The sequence below is a fragment of the Pollachius pollachius genome, assembly GCF_949987615.1.
Source record: "Pollachius pollachius genome assembly, chromosome: 10".
NCBI lineage: Eukaryota > Metazoa > Chordata > Actinopteri > Gadiformes > Gadidae > Pollachius > Pollachius pollachius.
In genome coordinates this window covers 15,635,754-15,654,458 of record NC_136943.1, presented here as the reverse complement: position 1 = coordinate 15,654,458, position 18,705 = coordinate 15,635,754, and the positions used below count along the sequence as shown (strand labels likewise).

Genomic DNA, 18,705 nt, shown 5'->3' with positions numbered 1-18,705 from the left:
TTTAAATCACCATCAGGGCACATCCTTATTTCTTCATTCATACTCCAGCCAATCAGCATGCGTTTCCTTTTTCCAGCTCGACGAATCACCTCCGTCCACGAGGTGCAGATAGTGGGCGGGCACAATTTATTCAGATGAACATTTGGCACGTCCAATGAAACGCTGACAATTTACACAATCCATCAAGGATACGGTGCGCTGGACCAATCAGAAATAGAGAGAGGCGGTGCTTTGGCTGTGCAACGACTGACCCAAATCCACACGTGATCCCGCTGTAGTTCCAGGTAGTCACATCACAGAGCAGAAGGTACGTAATGACATACAAATGTCACTTTTAACATACTTTTATTCAATATCCGTCCATTAAACCATTGTGATTGATCATACTTGCAGTATACAATTGGTTGCTTATCGTGGTTGTTATTTAAAAGCCAGGCTGTTCTCTCGGGCTGCAAGGCTAACTGTAACGTTAGCTAACGTTTAGTTAATTACGAAGGAAATGTTGACTAGCAACGTAGACAATTACATTTTTTTTTGTCATGTGATGTGTGGTCTTAAGGTTTGAATGAAATAACATTTTGTAGTTTTGAGGGCCGTTCTCACAAACCTGGGGGGAAATGGATAGTTAAGCAGGTAAGATATAGCTGAATGGTAATGGTTAGCCACGGTGGAATAGCTAACTTGTGCAAAATATCGGTTGTCAATCTGGGTTCCTCGGGTGGAAGGACACTATGAATGCAGAAATTGAAGGGGTGTCCGTGCTAGGCTGCTGGATATTACAAGTTGTCTGAACTAAATGATCTCCACAATGTGTGGGTAGGGTGCAAATCCTTAAACAAATCCTCTTGCAAGCTTAACTTGCTCATCATGCAAATGAATGGTCCAGTCATCACTGGGACCCTAATTTCTTAATAAATTAGCTATTATACGCTGTTAGCTAGTTTGGCCTATATTGGGACCTACGGGATCGGACCTAGCGTTCTGGCTTGGATCTTTCTGGAACATTCTCCAGAAAGTTGCACTTACAGTTCCGAACGGGTTTTACAGGGGATATCAGTAGTCGTCAGACCAGTTTTTACACACTGGTCTGCTATTTATTAGTACAACAATGTGGAGGCCGAAATTGGGAGTCAGTTAATTTGCTCCAACGACCTTTGCCCGTGCTAAGGTGAATGAGGATTTATTGATGACGACAACTTCATTTATCACACTAGTCTCCAGGAGTAGCTTCTGATGAATCTGTATGGTTAACTAGTGTTTAAATTGTAACTTTCCATTATTTGTTAATATGGTCTTCTTGACACAAATGTGTTACAGATTCTGTAGTAATGCTACTTCAACGTGACTGTTGGAGAATATGTACCCTGTCACTTCACTATTATCATAAATGATCTGATGGATGACTATAACAACCCTTGAGTATTTCACATGTTTCCCTGAGGCTGTTTTAAGAGATTATTGAGTGAGGGTTTGAGACTGGGAATATTATGGGATATTGTCTGTTACAGCCTGGAGCCTCCTTAGCGCATAACAAAAAAGCTAGCATTTTTGACAGTTTCCCTGCCTGAAGACTGGGCTGGTTGCACCTCCCAATCTGCACATGAATACATGTGACCCTGTCAAGAATGAAGGGAGTGGTGGTGTAATTCCCATGCTCCCATGCCTGCTTTTTCCCCTAAACACAGCATGCATTCTGGGAAGAAGGAAGATATAGAAGTTATTTTTGCTTTCCCTATTTGTAGTGCAGGGTTTTGGATTTTACTTGTTATTTTAGACACCCCACCCCCCTCCCCATATCAAGCTTTCTTGCTTGCAATGCACCCATCCCCCTGTTTGAAAATATTCCCCTCTGCACTCAATTTACATCCTTAACTTTCAGTCGGTCGAAGATAGGGTAGGCATTTATTTTAGAAGCTTTTGTCTGATTTGGTGTAATTCTCCTGACACTTCGATGGCAATCAACAAATTAAATGCTCTGCCCAAATAAAAAATCTGGTATCTGTGGCTGTCCAATCATTTCACCCAGCCTGAATGAAATTATTGGATGGCCTACCTGTCTTGTCTATCTACCTACCTATCCGGCTTCTTGCTTATTCTGTGCCTGCTCTCATTGCGCAAGACTGGAGTCCTCCACTTGGCTAGGCAGACTTATTGCTTAAGCTAGCTATTCACTTGTTTTGGGGGCCTAGTAGAGAGGCCTGAACTTGAGGGGTGGTTGATTTCGTTGGATACTTTAAAATCTAGCTTACTCTAGCAGGTTCCCCCAATTCACTAGCCTAGCTTTAATGGCCTTGTTGAAAGATATCGGTATCTTGGAACTCAATTGCTGTGTCCAGCCATGACCCGGATGTCCAGTTTGGGCAGAGCCGCCCCACACATTGGCAGGCTAACTAATGCTCTTCTCTGTTTTTTTTTCCTGCCAAGGCTAGCCCTGACAGTTGGTGTTTTACAGCCAAAAGAGGCTGAGATAAGATTAGGTGGCCTTCTTTTCTTCAGGGCCATGTTGTGGTGGTGTTGCCAACCGGGATAGTTGCCAGAAGAGTTTATACTTGCTCCTCCATGGAGGACCTATAGGTGGTGATAATGACACCAACCAAAGTGTATTTGCGAGCATAGCATATTGTTTGAAACCAGTTTTAGGGTGGCTGTCTCATTAAGTTGGTATGTTCTCCCTGTGTTAACATACTGGGTAAATCGGGATCGTCCTGTTCCAAGAGAACGACAAGCAACAAGACCAGGAGTGTTCCCTCCCGGGAGATGGGCTTGGGCTAAGAACAGACCTAGGTCCTCAAGGGAGATAATAAAGACTAGCTAACCACGGTTTCCCATAGGGTTTGGGTAAACCATTTACATTGACAACCAGATCAATGATTTGCTAGTGGCTTATCTCTTTTACGCCCCACTGAAGTCATACGGACCTCCAACAGACCCACAAACAAACTAATCCTTTGCAGTTTACTGACGGACATGCAGTATATTAGCTAAGTTGATGCACATTTGCTTGATCAAGATAGGGGTAGCCCCCTCTCCGCCACAACTCTATGCTGTGACACTACTGTCGGAATAAGAGTAATGAGATGTGTTGGAGGAATATAAAATGGCACTGACAGATTGAAAGGATTTATTATTGCAGCGTTTGGCTTTTATAAGATAAGTGCCGGTTGGTGCTCTGTCATTAGAAGGCTGTGGTATATATCAGCCGTGATCCCTGGGCCTGTGGGGCTAGCTAGGCATGTTAATCTCATGTTGCTAAGCTCATTAACCTGGCAACGATCTCCGTGTGATATGTGTGGCAGGCTAACACGTGATTGTTAAGTTGGATGGAAGACGCAAGATGTTGGCTTGTTGGGTGTCAAGAGGTGGAGACTTTCGTGGGACAGTCCCGGAGTGATTTTCTTAGAAGTTCAGTACATCCGTGAACAAGTCTTTAATGTGTGACTGCGACACAATCTGTGCTTTTTTAAGGTTTGTGTGTTGATCTGTGTGTGTGTGTGTGTGTGTGTGTGTGTGTGTGTGTGTAATGAGTAACCTTCCTACTCTATAGGGCCATAGTGTTTAGGAGATGGCTGAATGGACTGAATACAGTGTGTTCTCGGGGTGCTCAAATGTTAATTCCATAGGGACTAATCTCATTAGGGGCGAAGGGCGCTAAACGGCTCATCCTGAGGGTCTTCTGTTGCCCCTATGGCAACGGGCGCCAGGGCAACCAGGGTTCTAGGTCTGCCAGCTGTATAGTAAGTAATGATGGAGGGTTGGGGGTGCACGTTAACAGTCATATGCGTAGGCCTGGTCTACAATGAAAGGAACATTTCTCAACACGGGTTTAACGGGTGTTTACTTCCTTGTGGGTTGTTGGTGCAAGGGATTCAGACTACCTTATTAATCATTGGGGGAAGATTGTTCATGTCAAAATGGCTCTTCAACAGATATAAAATATCATGAATTGCAAATGAGGTACAAATATAAAACGTAAGTACAAAATATAAACAGATAGACATAGAAATGACACATAATAAAATACATAATAAAAATTACTTTTTTGAAATGTAAAAAAAGATGGCATTTCTTCATAGATGGGAGGTAAGACGGTCTCCTTCTTAGGGTTATCCCATCCAATCAGTTTAAAATCCATACAGCTATGAATCAATACAGCTCCCATCTCCACAGTTCATTATCATGTTAATGAGAATCCCAACAAAACTGTCCCCTTGAGTTCTCCCCCTCCCCAACCTGTCCTAACACAATTACACAAAAACATGACCTGCTTGTCCGTCTTTAGAGCTGAGCAAAACATTAAATCAATATTGTTATCAATGAATCTGTCTGGATGTTGCCATGGATCTTTTGGCCTTTCCCAGCAATAATATGATGCTGTGTAAAATGAATTATCTGAACTGTGAAGTAATTCCCTGGGTTTCCTAGCCAACATAAATGCTTGCTTGGTTATTGCTTTAATATAGTTATAATCTTTTCCTTTTCATGTGTGCAAAAAACAAATATCCTCTCGTTATTTCAAAATATGATGCGTTCGAATCTTTCTTGGTCTCCAATATTGCCCGGGGTGATTTTCTTCTGCCCATCTCTTATTCGTTTGAAAGACTTCCATTCTCTCATGGCCACATAATTTCCCGCCATCGAGTCTGCACTGGTGCTTAATGCATAATGTGTTTGGGAAGAGATGCAGCATGGCCACCACCAGTAACATCGAACAAGCGGATGTAGTGATACAAATCTCGCTGAGCCACACTCAGTCAGATCCTGCTGAAAATCAAAACCTCCCTGTTAATGTTTCATCTAGACTAGAAGCATTCATAGTTGAACAAGATGGTATTATTAAAGGGAATAGCGTTCTGACTGATAGGATTCCCGGTTTCAGCTTTCCATCTAATTAGGGGTTGTTCTCCAACATGACGCTCAAAAATCTAACTTTGGAGAACTAAGAACGCAATGACTTAATGAGCAATGATCCATCTCTTCCTCCAGACCATGGCGCAGAAGTTGAGGCTGTGCGTTGTTGCTGTTCTGGCCCTGGCCCTGATCAGCCTAAGTCAAGCCCAGGGGCCCACTGAGGAGGACCTGGTAGAGGACATCATGGGAGACGAGATGGACGTCGAGGACGACCTGGACCTGGGCATCGCCGGAGACGAGGAGGAAGAGGAGGCAGAGAAGGAGGCGGAGCCAGCAGCCCCGGTGATTCCTAAAGTATGACTCCTCAGCTATCGTTTCTTAATCTCAAGAAAACAGTAAAAGCTTATGGTCCTGTTAATACTAAGCTATAAGACTGATTATAAAAACATCCTTCTTCCTTAGCATGTCATTACCAATTTGAACATGATAGAAATGGACCAAGAATCCAGTGCGGTGTATTTTAAAAAAAATTAACTGGCAGCCTTTTATTAATATAACCGTATTTTGCAGTTTCTAATTAATGTCACTGTTGAATTATCCCCGCCCAAACACAAATGAATAAAGACTGTCATTGAGAGAAATGACTATTTACTCCTGTTTACCCTAATGCTATTTCAACCAAGACCTTAATGGTTTCAGCCGGTTACCATTACACCGCTCTCCCCAGTGCACCAGTGACTCAGTATTCCCCTCTGAATGTCTCTTCCTGCGTTATGTTGTCTAGGTGATCTACAAAGCACCAGAGCCAATGGGAGAACACTTCTTTGCGGAGTCATTCGACCGGGGCACACTAGACAGGTGAGCACCCACTGAAGCCGTTGCAAGCTGTGGCTTGCTGCCAGTATGGATCTTCTCAAATCTACTCGTCTAAATACAGATTAAATATGGTAGATTACAATGCCGCAACCAGTTTTACAGCCTGGGATTTATCGGCAGGTAAACTGCCTACCATGACAGATCTGGATGTGGGTTAGATATTCATTTTTTTAACTAGATAGTGTTTTCAAATTCATGCTGAAATAAATTGATCTGTTTGGTTAGTCTGTCACTGACACATCTGTGGATTATTATCTCAGGTGTATGTGTGTGTGTGTGTGTGTGTGTTCGGGATGGGGGCGGGGGAGATTGTGAAGGGTACACACACACACACACACACACACACACACACACACACACACACACACACACACACAGCTATAATAACAATGGATCAATGGGAAATTTTCATCTGGTCACAAAAAAAACAACTCATTTTTAAAACAAACCCAGAATACACACAAAATATCACTCTAAACATTATCCCTGATTTTAAATATCTTCATTTAAAAGAAAGTGTTTTTATTGTTAGGGTTAAACTGGGGCCATTGTTTTTCTAAAAGCAAATCAAAGAGCCGTAGTAATTTCTTCCCAGACGGTCGATAGTGTATTTGTAACAAATCTCTCCATTGACGAGGGGATTAAACTCTTGTTGTGAAAACATCAATAGCAGTCAGGGAGTGTTTGATTTGCTGATAATTGATGGTTCCAGACACACGACGGCATCTGAATATTAAATGAATTTGTTGAACCTTGGGACACTTGTACCAAGCCTCTTTCCCCTTTGATCTTTGATTAGGATGCTCAGGATTGGTCTTGTAAAAACTCAATCTAATCCTATAACCTTAATTTCACTATGGGCATCCTTACCAGGAGATCTCCAAGAGTATTCCGTGGGTTATTACAGTTGTGTGGCATTTCTGCTATGATACATACAAATACTGTGCAATTAACAATTTGTCATTGTAACATTCATTCACAAATGAACCTTGACACAAACCATGTGAGTGATTCTGAATTCAAAATCATAATGCAGTCTTTAATTGCTGTCCTTCAAAAGCCTTCAAAACACTGTATTAGGAACCAGTGTCCTACTCTCCCACATTTATCAGATGTGGTTCAAATGATGTTCCCCTTTTCTTACTTGCTTCTGGCTTAGGTCGAGATATGGGTTTAGATAACGGCTGGGACAACTTCTTGTTTTGGTCAATGTAATGATTAAAAAACACACTGATATGTCAGAAAGAATATAATGATTCAAAACCACACTGATATGTCAGAAAGCATAGCCTCTCGGTTTTAGTTTGCATTGATTTTATGCTGATCACTTGGACCATATCCATGTGTTTTTTAAATTAAGTGTTGTTGTCTCTGATTGATTCACAGCTGGGTGCTGTCCAAAGCCAAGAAGGAGGACATTGATGAGGACATCGCCAAGTATGACGGTAGGTCATGGAGCAGTCAGTCGTTCATCAACCTTGATTTATATAGCACAAAGTGCTTAACCAGGGAAACGTCCTAAAGGAGAAATTATAAAATAACTTATCAGAGTTGTCGTGGTGTGGTGTCATCGTAATTCTCCTAGATTCATACCCATTAATTAAAATGTGTACATATAGTTATTGCCTCGTTATCGGCTCAATATATGTAAGCTTACTGCAAGACAACACGCATATCTACAGACGATCGTATGGAGAAACGCCATGTAACGTCCAGTAAAGCCATGCCAGGTGTTCTGTGGAGTGAGTTGTCACGTAACTATGTTAACACCAGCATCCATGCTGTGTTTTCCAGGTAAATGGTCTGTGGAGGACATGAAGGACAGCAAGCTCCCCGGAGACAAAGGTTTGGTTCTGAAGTCCCGAGCCAAGCACCACGCCATCTCTGCCCAGCTCCTCCGACCCTTCATCTTCGACACAAAGCCCCTCATCCTCCAGTAAGTCATTTCATCACTTCTTTCATTGACACAATTTTGACAGTTGACAATCAGTTTATTTAAGAAACTTCTCATTGTGTGTTTCTGTTGGAGGTCTTAGTGTTTTATAGTCTTTTTTCATTAGTCTCTCTCTTCCTCCCTCTGTCTCTGAAGATATGAGGTGAATTTCCAGACTGGTATTGACTGTGGTGGAGCCTACATTAAGCTGCTGACTCAGACCCCAGACCTCGACCTGGTAAGACCACACGTACAAATATGGGCTCATACGCATAAAAGTACACATTTACAGGTGCACACATAAATATACACATGCAGACGCGCATACAAATATATGTTCAGAGCTCGGATACAATTAGTCACATTACCACCGGCACGTACAAATTCCCAGACACACATCCATACATAATTACTTTCAGACTCAACGTGTACAAGCAGACACGCACGCACGCACGCACACATATACAAGCAAAAATACTTGTGCAATCGCATCAGAATTATTTTCTGTACTATCCGTACACTATCAGGAGCTGTGCATTTAAGGTGGCTTGTATTTCATCTTGTTATGTCATCTTGAGTGTTAAATGTGTGTGCCTTTTGCTGTCTAGGACCAGTTTGTGGACAAGACCCCGTACACCATCATGTTCGGACCAGACAAGTGTGGCGAGGACTACAAGCTGCACCTCATCATCCGTCACAAGAATCCAAAGACGGGCGAATATGAGGAGAAACACGCCAAGAAACCAGACGCCGACCTGCGGACGTACTACACTGACAAGAAGACCCACCTCTACACACTAGGTAACACCATGCTAGATAATGCAAAAGCAAGGTAATGCACAGACCCCATGCTAGACAACGCATGTGCTAGATAATACACATACTACATTCTAGGTTATGGACATGCTACATAATGGGTAATGCACAGGCTGGAAGATGCTCATGCTCAGTAATGCACATGGTCCATGCTCGATAATGCACACGCTACATGATAGCTCATTTAAATGTGAAATCTACGCTAGGAAACCAATGCTTGCTCTATGCTGTTCGATTTGCCCTGCTTGAGCCGTTTGGTCTCTCTGTGGCCCCCTAGTGTTGAACCCTGACAACAGCTTTGAGGTGCTGGTGGACCAGACCGTGGTGAACAGTGGAAACCTGCTCACTGACATGACCCCCGCTGTCAACCCCGCCGCCGAGATCGAAGACCCCGAGGACAGCAAGCCAGAAGACTGGGACGAGATGGCCAAGATCCAGGACCCTGATGCAATCAAACCAGAGGACTGGTCAGTGGGGCCTTTTGTGTAGACGGCTCAGCCACAAGCCCTGTGTACATGTTGTTTTAACAAATGGTTGGGGTTGAACATTTGGGGTCGCTTTTCATCAAAAGGCATTGGGAATGAAGATAAAATCTAATATTATCTGGCTGTTTATTTAACAAGCATGCGTTGTTTTTTTTTCCTAACTAGTTGGTGTAGCACTACAATTTAAATTTTTAAACTACTCCAATTACAGGTGTGCTTCATGAGTGTGTGCTGTGATCTCTGTATGCCTAAGCGGTTACTAATTTTAGAAAAAAGCGTCTGATAATGGAGTAATGTGTAATCCTAGCTAACTGCTGTTGCGTGTTTGTGTGTGTGTGTGTGTGTGTGTGTGTGTGTGTGTGTGTGTGTGTGTGTGTGTAGGGATGAGGATGCACCAGCCCAGATCCCTGATGAGGCTGCTGTGAAGCCCGACGGTTGGCTCGACGACGAGCCTGACTACATCAGTGACCCCGAAGCCGTCAAACCCGAAGACTGGTACAAACCCCCGTGATGAATGTACAGGTGTATGGGAGACGTTGTGGGGGTCGGCTGGGGAAGTGTTGGGTTGATTAACGCATGGTTTTGGTCTTCAGACTGGAGATGAGATTGATTACCTCATCAACATGCTAGGCCCCGCTTCTCCAGGCCTCCTCCTAGAAGTAATTACGTATGCGTATGCGTATACGTTTGTGCTTTCTTTCATTGACCGTTTCCGCAATTTTCTTTTTTATATAATACAAATCAAACCGCACTCTTTATGCAGTAATTGTTGTAGTATAACATAAACCACAGGGCGCGCTATCCATTTTGGTCAATCATTCGTATTATTACATTGATCTTTTTTTGTCAATCGGAGTAAGTTTAGCAAAGGAAGACCACAAGGAATAAATCTGCGGACACAGGGGCCACGATAGTGTAATGGGGTGAACCAAAAAGGTTTGGAACCCCAATGGCCATAGTTTATGGGCAAGCATCCTTGAGCAGGATAATGAACCCCTTTTTTGCCTTAATGATATGTTTAAGATAAGTGTTCACCGCATTTCGCGTCAAGTAAAAGCCTACTAGTGATGGTGAAGGACGCTCACTCCCTAGGCCGCAGTAGCCCCTAGTGATCCCCCTTGGTTCTCCCCTGGTTCTCCTCTCCAGGGACGAGGATATGGATGGCGAGTGGGAGGCTCCACAGGTGCCCAACCCGGCCTGCGAGACGGCCCCAGGATGTGGCGCATGGCAGAGGCCCAACGTTGACAACCCCAACTACAAGGGCAAGTGGAAGCCGGCCATGATCGACAACCCCAACTACCAGGTAGGCCATCCCGGTCCTGCCAATGTTTTAAAATGTCGCCTCAACATGGAACGAAAAAATGAGAAAACAACCAAAGCCATATCATTTTCATGCTATTGCTTATTTGCACTGTCCAAAATAATAAAAATAATTATTGCGTTAACATTTTAAACCCAAGTTAGACTTGGATCATCGTGTGTGTGTGTGTGTGTGTGTGTGTGTGTGTGTGTGTGTGTGTGTGTGTGTGTGTGTGTGTGTGTAATCATTTTTGCTTTGAATAAAAGGATAAGTATTTGGACTAGACCCGGGTTCTATTCACTGAAATTAGAACCAAACTCAACAGAGCACCCTCTTCCTTCTCACTTTCTTAGGGTGTGTGGAAGCCCCGCAAGGTCCCCAACCCAGACTTCTTCGAGGACCTGCATCCGTTCCGCATGAGCCCCTTCAGCGCCGTGGGCCTGGAGCTCTGGTCCATGTCCTCTGATATCTTCTTCGACAACTTCTTCATCACTAACGAGCGCAACACCGCCGATAGGTGGGCCACCGATGGCTGGGGACTGAAGAAGGCTGCAGAGGGCGCTGCAGAGGTGCGTGGGGCCTAAACTTGTCTCTGTAGCCAAAGTCTTGCTTCCTTGTTGTCTTTTGTTACTTGTCCCTTGTCCCTCCTCCATCCCTCGATCTGTGTCCCCATCACTTCCCTCATCATCCCGCCATCATTATTTCTTGGAAGGACTTGTCCTCATGGTCATTCCAGGAGAACTGACTGGTAGGGTCTCTAGTCGGGTTGTGTAGCATTTAGCCAACAGACTACCAATCCTTTTGATCCCCATATTCCTATTCAATTGAAAATATGTCTTTATGCACACCTAGATTTTAAGCCTTGAGTTTTGCCAGTGCTTTGGAGTTTGTTTTGTAGCAACAGTACACTAAAGACTCCAGGGGGGGCAGAGTCTCTAGTAGACTTAACGATGCCACCAAGGCTTTGAATTCCCCTGTGGGGGACAGTCATGGATGTTGCCAGAGATGGTTCTGGGGGCTAGTGCCGTTTCCACAGCGATGGGAAGATTGTTTGACGCTCTCTCTCTGCACCTTATGAATATTCTTATCAGCATAAAAATACAATACCTCTTATCCTGAATTAAATCTGTGTTTGTTGCAATGCTTGATAAAGACTCGTTCAGTCCCAAAACCGGGATGAGATAAATATCTGCACGAGGCTACTGAGCACAATATACTGAACCATTGGCACACGGTATCTACGAATAACGCACAAGGAATTGAAGGAATTGCTTGTGTTGTACTCGTTACGAAAAGGACCCATTAATGCGTCTCAAAGTAAATGGGCATTTTGTGATGCCTACGAAGTGACTATAATGGTGGATCTGGATGTCTTAATGATAACCTCTCTGTCTCCCCCTCAGCCTGGCCTGGCCACACAGATGCTGACAGCCGCTGAGGAGCGTCCCTGGCTCTGGGTGGTCTACGTACTCACGGTGGCCCTGCCCCTTATACTCATCATCGTGTTCTGCTGTACTGGCAAGGTCAGGCAACGCACAATACGCACGCACAACAGATAGACCTGATAAACCGATGCATGACACACGCAGCACAGCGCACAACTGGAAACTAGTCACCCCCACAACAGAAACCCGGCACACACAGGAGCACAACGGAAACTGTGTCAGTGGCGAGAAGCATATTTTCCTCAATGTATGCTTAAGAGACGGAACCTTCACGTGAAGCTTCGATTTCGTAGCGCAGAAGGTTTTCGCTTTTACACAGTGGAAACGCAGCAAAAAAAACAGCCAACCACACATAAAAAATAGACTATTCAGATCGTTATCATTTGACAGAAACACAGAGTTGAAACTTTGGGTTTCTGTTGCATGGTACTGTTTTGAAAAGTAAGGTAATAGTGGGTCGGTTCTATCACAGCTGCCTTCACTAACGCAGGCACGCACCTGTGTGGACCCAGAGTATTATTGAGAACTGACCTGCCGTCCCCGGGTCTCCCCGGCTGTCCACAGAGTTCAACAGACAGAGCTGGGAATGAGTTCAGCCTCAGGGGATTACAGGAGGAGCTAAAGGGAGCCTGCCAGCCCAATCCTATCTCTGCATCCACCGCGGTGAATCACGGCGTACCGAACCCGCCCCTCCACACCCCTAGACCACACTAGCCCCGCTCTGTTCTCGTGGCCGAGTCGCCTTCTGCGCTCAAGGCCCCGATATTCAAACCAAACAAGTAAAATAGACATTGGTATGTTTGTGAGGACAAAAGTGGCAGGTTCTTTACCTATTGGTAGTGCCTTGGATGCAGGGTACTTACTACAGAGCCCAATAAGTCCATCATTATGTCCCAATACACTGCGGTCAACAATATCCTGTGAATGATTGAGTCTCGCCTCACCAAGACTCGCGTCATGAAACGACCCCATAAATCACAGCGGCTGTATTGGGCTTTGTCGCAATGGCAGCCTGTGTGAATATGCCAATTTCAAAGTATATCGTGGCCTTAAGTGTCCTTGTGTGCTTGGTGTTTATTCTCTCTGGGTCCCAATGCTCTTTCGTAGTGGTCAAGTTGTCTAGTTTAAACTTTAAAGGGGCTGTATTTTAGCACCAGGTGTGATGTTGTTTGTGATGCTGAAGCCATTGCAAGATCTGATGGCACAGTCCACTGGGCAAACTGTTCTGTCATTAATCTGGGTGGACGCTACCATCGGGGATTTCAAGATATAGTATGTTTTTCTAATGGTGGTAAAACCGGGGTTATTTTTTAAGATGCCCTCTTCAAAGTGCTTCTATGATATGCTGAGCCATCTCATCTACCTCACTAATTGGGTCTCCTGGGACTAATATTGGAGTTGGGGTTGGGGAGGTTTAGCTTGGCATCTTTTGAACCTAGATGTCTCAATCCTACAGTGCAGTTCCTCGTCACGCTAGCAGTGGGGAGGGATCCAGAAACGCACTACAGTGATCAAATGGTCTGTTAGCAAGACGGTCAAAAACAACAGGGGAGCCCTCCACAGGATAACATGGGATACATAAAGGCACAGGAAGGGATCTGTGAACATCCAGTTCCATCATCCCCTCACTGACCTACGACCTCTAGTAGATGTGTTTGAATTCCGGGGGGGGGGTATGTTGGGTCTCAAAGCGGTCTCTCTTCTCCCGGTCCCAACAGAAGAAGTCCCCAGAAGCAGCCGAGTACAAGAAGACCGACGAGCCCCAGCCAGACGTGAAGGAGGAGGAGGAAGCGGTGGAGGAGGAGGTCGCCCCCAAGGAGGAGCAGGAAAGCGCTCAAGGTTGGTCATCACGTCACCTTTCTCTTGATACTTTTGTACCGCTGCTTGGTAATTGAACGTGACGCTTTCCCCGAGAAGCGACTCCTGGTGACCTTTTGAGGGGCATGTAATTAAGGTGCAGGTCATGGGTCAAGGCCTCCTTTTCGGATGGGTCTCCCAACACCATGAACACTAGACCGTCCTGCCCCCCATTGATGCAGAGAACGTTGTGTTTTTTGGAAGGGCAGGGACTGGGAATTTGTATTGTGGTGCATTGTGTGTGCACCTGCTGTCCATTGATGGTGTAATCTTGTCTTGTAGCAGCAGATAAGAAAAGCGATGCAGAGGACAGCCCTGCAGAGAAAGGAGAAGGGGAGGAGGAAGCGCAGGACGAGAACGATGCCTCAGCTGAGGTAGGAGTGACTCGCTTAATAGAAAGGCCAACACACTCCTCTCTATGGAGGGGCTGATATTTATTGTGTGTGTACAGCCCTCAAAGACCTCACCTGTGTATGTGTCGTTTGTCTAGACGCTGGAGGATGATGTCCTCAGAAGATCTCCCAGGAACAGGAGAGTCAGGAAGGACTGATCAGGCTATTAGAGCTCTGCCCTTCTGTCCCCCCCTGTCCCCGTCCCCGTCTTCCATCCTCTCCTCTTCTTCCACTCTAACCCCCCTCTCCCACCCCCTCCCTCCCTCATTTGAGTTGGAGTAGATCAAATGCAACCCATGAAAGCAGTGGCGCCGTCTTACATCAAAACACACCACCACGATTTTTGCCGCGGACATCTGATACTGAAGATGATGATGATAATGATGATGATTCCAATTTGATGAAGACCGATTAACCATGTAGCTCAAGGATTCTTTGTTAGATTCTTTTTCCTGGAAAGGATAACTCCTGAAACTTCCTGCACCATTCCGAATCATGTGAGCAGATGCAAACCGGCGCTGGCCATGTCGATCGCTACCTACAACGCCAACGGTGTTTAATCAGCCCTGTTTACGGTTAGCCTACTAGCTGGGCTGTTATTTAACTTATAAGCTAGATCACTTGTTAACTCTGTAGCCTCTGCTCATCGGCTCCAACCAGCAGCCCTTGTTCAAGTTGTTAATGGGAAACACTAGAGCTTGTAAATTAGAAAAACACATCTCCGCAACCCTTATCTCTCTTTCCCACCCCCTCTGTCAATCTTTTCATCTCTCGCTCTTTGATCTGCTGTTTCTCGGGTTCTGTGTTTGTTCAAAGTGAGATGGGCTCTATGTAGCACAGACACTGGTCACGGAAAAGCGCCTTCATGTTTGTTAATGTTGTAATATCAGTGAATTCCTTGTGTTTAGGGGATGCTAAACATCTCACCCCCTGCATGACCCTGTGTGTGTCCATTTGTGTTATGTATGCGGTGGTGATTGGCTAATGTTCCCAGCCCCACCAAGGTCAAGGCTTGAGAGGAAGTGTATGAGGTTCATTCTGTTAGGTTCATAAATTTCTTTTCTTTTTTTATATATAAATACTGTGCATGGCTTTTTGTTATTTTGATTTTCTAAGTGTTAACTCCATTGAGATTTTTTTCTCTCTTCCTCTAGTCTATGTACTAACCGGTTGTAGTAGTTTGTTGAGAGTAACTTTGGTAGAAGAGCAATGTGTTCAGGTTCTAGACACTGCCAGTCAGTCAGCCGGGTGATTGGTCCACTAGAGGGCGCTAATTATGTGTGTGATGTAACTTCGCTGGCAGGAGCTTTGGGTTATCATTGCAGGGAGTCATTCCTGGGTTCCTTAACGCTGAGTCATGCTTATGAAATGGAGCACTGGTGGTCAGCTTCCCCCACACATGCCGTGGTCTCTTCTGGTGACTCAGCTCATCTTGGAGCTAAAATATTATGCAGCAGCAACAGACAGCCCCCCCACCACACACACGACTTTAAACATGCACAACCCAATTTGCGACCGGCCTCCTTACTCTTAAGCAGACCAGGGAGACTCTATTTCTATTCTGTCCAATTTACCCCATATTAAATGAGGAGGCACTAAAAAAATAGGATTGCTTATCTGTGAAGTTTTGAAATGTTCCTTTTGTTTTAAACTAAGACTCACTTGTGAGCTGTTCACAAGTAGGAGAGCTCAGAGTTCAAGTGTTTTGTGTTTATTTGCCCCATGTTTTGAAAGATTTGGCACTTGTGAAGGAACCATAGATACCACATTGAATCACACCTTCTGTGAGCAGGCTGTCTGCTGCTGCCGACCAGTTTGAGTCCATTTTGAGGTCCAACTGCAAAATCCAGTTGAGTACTTCCATGGTAAGCATCCAATTCCATGGAATTGGATGCTGCTGTATATGTGAGCTTTCTGATGTATTTATATGAGGTGCTAAATAGCTAAACCAGGATTGGCTCCCTTCACACTTTTCACCATCAAGACATGTGCCTATTGGTCGATCCACGGTGAGTTCAGACTGCTAATGAAGTGTCTCATGATGGTGAGCAGGCATGAGAAGAACATCTTAAGTCATGTTATGTAAGGAATAGACTGAATAGACTGAAGTCAGCTCACCACTATCTGCTACCTACTTGGTCACGTCATTTCTCATGGCAACAAATGGTTTTACTCTTCAATGAGGAATACTTGGTTTAGATTCCGCTTCAAGGAGTGGAGAAATGGGAGCTTTTTTTTATTTTTATGTTTTTCTTAATGTCGGGAGATGTCAAAGATGTTGGATAATCTCAAAGGGTAAACGAAGCCAGTTGGTTTTCACTGTAAACCAGACATCTATGTCCATCCAACATGCCCCCCCCACCCCCCCCGCTGCCTTGTGTTGGACGTCTGAGAACAAGAATGTCCGAAGTAACATCCAGAAGATGTGAATGATGAACATTCTGAGGATGTGTTTGGCACAAGATGTTTTCCTCTTTTTTTTTTTCTCACTTCGTTGTGACAACTAAGTCTAGTTTCAATTTAGTCATTTTTGGTATCGGCAGCCTAGATAGCAGAAGTCTGGACTGAACAGTGCACTGTCTAACTCTGCTTTAATTATGTGTTGGTTTTTTATTTTTTTTTAACTCTTAACTTGTCAGCAAGCCTGATTTCTGCTTGTTCCGTGTACATGATAGAGAAGTAGATGATTTACAGGAACGAGCTAAATGATCGCTTTGAAGGGAGATACTGTGATCCAGAGGAGCTGTGCGGTACCAGGACAGCTTCTGTCCAAACCGACTCCCCAACTGTAACGATCAATAAAAGATCCAATGAATTTTTTTGTCTTTGGCTCCATGTCTCTCATAACTGAATATGTAGTTCACACACACAGTTTGAGATATGCCCTTGAGGACTAAAATGTATAATTAAATGAAAATTGTATTTAGCAAAAACTTTTTAGACTCCTACGTAATCAAGATCAATCCATTATGACTACGATTGTTATCCAAATCATTACGTCGTACTAAATAGACCAATAAATGGGTTCTCTTTGAAAACATTGAATGCATTTTTTTTACTCAAGGGCCCTTGGGTTTACCATCAGCTAGCTGACAGAGCGGTGAAAACAATGGGACCAGGTGTGGCCTGGTTGAGGTCTTGTACTTCTTGTGTGCTGGTGGTCTGTATTATCAGTGAAGAACATTTGAGGGCTATAAAAGAGATCTGAAGCTCTTAACAGATGAAAAATGAATTAAAATTCAGGAATTAATATAATATGACCGCAAAATAATGGACATTTGCTTTTTTGTCTGTCGACTGACATTGTAAGTGCCAGCCAATCTAGGATAGTGTATTGGCCAGAGTGTCGTTGAAGGTTCTGTGTTCATTCCCAAATGTCATTTTGTCATCCTTGAGGATGGCGGGGCCTAGCCCCTGCTGCTTAGTGACCTGAATTACCTTTTTTTCTTTTAATCACCATATAGATTCAAAGTAAAGTATTAATCCTGACTGACATCATTTTAGGCCTGAAGTACAGACACACAGACTGCTGTGTCAACTATACAAGGGTGACATCCAGCTTGATGGGACCAGTTATGTTGATAGTGGCAAAGACTAGTGGCAAAGACTATAAACACTTCATAAACCAGGCAACTTCATGGACCTCCTGGGTTTCTGAGATTCACTTCCACTATCATCCACTTATTCAGACCAATTCAAACTGAAATTCTGGAAGAAAACATACTCTAGGGACTACTTAAAGGTTAATCTGTCACACAAATGTCCCATAAATTGCTCTACCAGCATTATATGAGATTAACTTCAGGTATTTGCCACTAAAGTTATGAAATTCAGAGTAGCTGACTTTGATGTTATTCAATATATATATAAATAATATATAGCCTATTACCCTGAACATTCAGATTATACTTTTTTCCTTCGAATTACCTATGGCGGTAGAATATTTTACAATGCTGCAGCCTTGTACAGAATAAAATGACACATCCAGATGATGTCCTGTTCTTTGGTTGCAAATCCTGTAACGAATGCTGACAGAATCAGAGAAAAATGAACATGCCATGTCATTCTAACAGATGCTCTGCAACTCCTTGAAGAGCTGTCATATCTGGGATGCCATGGGCTACATTTGAGCTATTTTTAGGTCAGTAAGAGAATTGGAATAACAGAATAGCACTTGAGTTAAGACCCAAGAATGTATTTGTATTATTATTTTAAACCTACACACAACAAAGGAGACGTGAATAAGAGGAACTTCAGATGATTGATTGGTGGAATATTAACTTGCATATGAATGCAGATGAGGGGTAAATCACTATAGCCATGTCCCATGGTCTCAAGAACGTTCTCGGAAAATTATATGGCAACATTTATAAAAAATAATATAAATTGTTGGTATTATGTTTAGCTGTTAATTTGGGGACAATCGGGTCAAGAAAAGTTTATTAAAAGTTAAAAACAGCAAAAAGACGACGAAATATAATAACAATTCTGTACAGGTTGAAACTTTTCAGAAATGACCATTGTCAAGTTGTTTCAAATACGATTTAGAGATCGTTCCAGTGTGGGAGTCAACTCAGGTAGATCATACGCTATGATCTGTCATCTGAATCTATACTGTGTATTGCTAGCAAATGAATCGCAGAAATGGAACCAACGTTATATAATTTACTGCCTGTGTTGTCGCTCACTAATAAGGTGGGGACAGCGACATGACTCCTGGAGGAGGTGGTAAAAAAATATATTTGCCCCAAAA

The 18,705-nt window shown here is 43.8% G+C and overlaps 1 protein-coding gene across 2 annotated transcripts; it reads left to right on the top strand.

Moving 5' to 3' along the window:
- The first annotated feature begins 273 nt into the window (after nucleotides 1-273).
- On the top strand, nucleotides 274-16,830 carry canx (calnexin). 2 transcript variants are annotated; one of them, XM_079745139.1, is made up of 15 exons: nucleotides 274-307; nucleotides 4,984-5,202; nucleotides 5,633-5,706; nucleotides 7,111-7,169; nucleotides 7,519-7,660; nucleotides 7,814-7,895; nucleotides 8,266-8,458; nucleotides 8,751-8,940; nucleotides 9,340-9,453; nucleotides 10,105-10,261; nucleotides 10,612-10,827; nucleotides 11,662-11,781; nucleotides 13,422-13,542; nucleotides 13,846-13,934; nucleotides 14,051-16,830. In XM_079745139.1, the coding sequence occupies exons 2-15, from the start codon at nucleotides 4,987-4,989 to the stop codon at nucleotides 14,108-14,110; spliced, it is 1,833 nt and encodes a 610-aa protein (XP_079601265.1). In that variant the 5' UTR covers nucleotides 274-307; nucleotides 4,984-4,986; the 3' UTR covers nucleotides 14,111-16,830. The 2 variants fall into 2 exon arrangements, with proteins under 2 accessions (XP_079601265.1, XP_079601264.1); XM_079745138.1 differs by having other exon boundaries at nucleotides 13,843-13,934.
- Nucleotides 16,831-18,705: the final 1,875 nt, after the last annotated feature.

Bases quoted from the DNA above. Each gene is read 5' to 3' on its own strand.
- canx (XM_079745138.1), top strand. From the start codon at position 4,987: ATGGCGCAGAAGTTGAGGCTGTGCGTTGTTGCTGTTCTGGCCCTGGCC. The intron at 7,661-7,813 runs GTAAGTCATTTC...CTGTCTCTGAAG, and splicing joins ACAAAGCCCCTCATCCTCCA to ATATGAGGTGAATTTCCAGA. The intron at 13,543-13,842 runs GTTGGTCATCAC...CTTGTCTTGTAG, and splicing joins GGAGCAGGAAAGCGCTCAAG to CAGCAGATAAGAAAAGCGAT.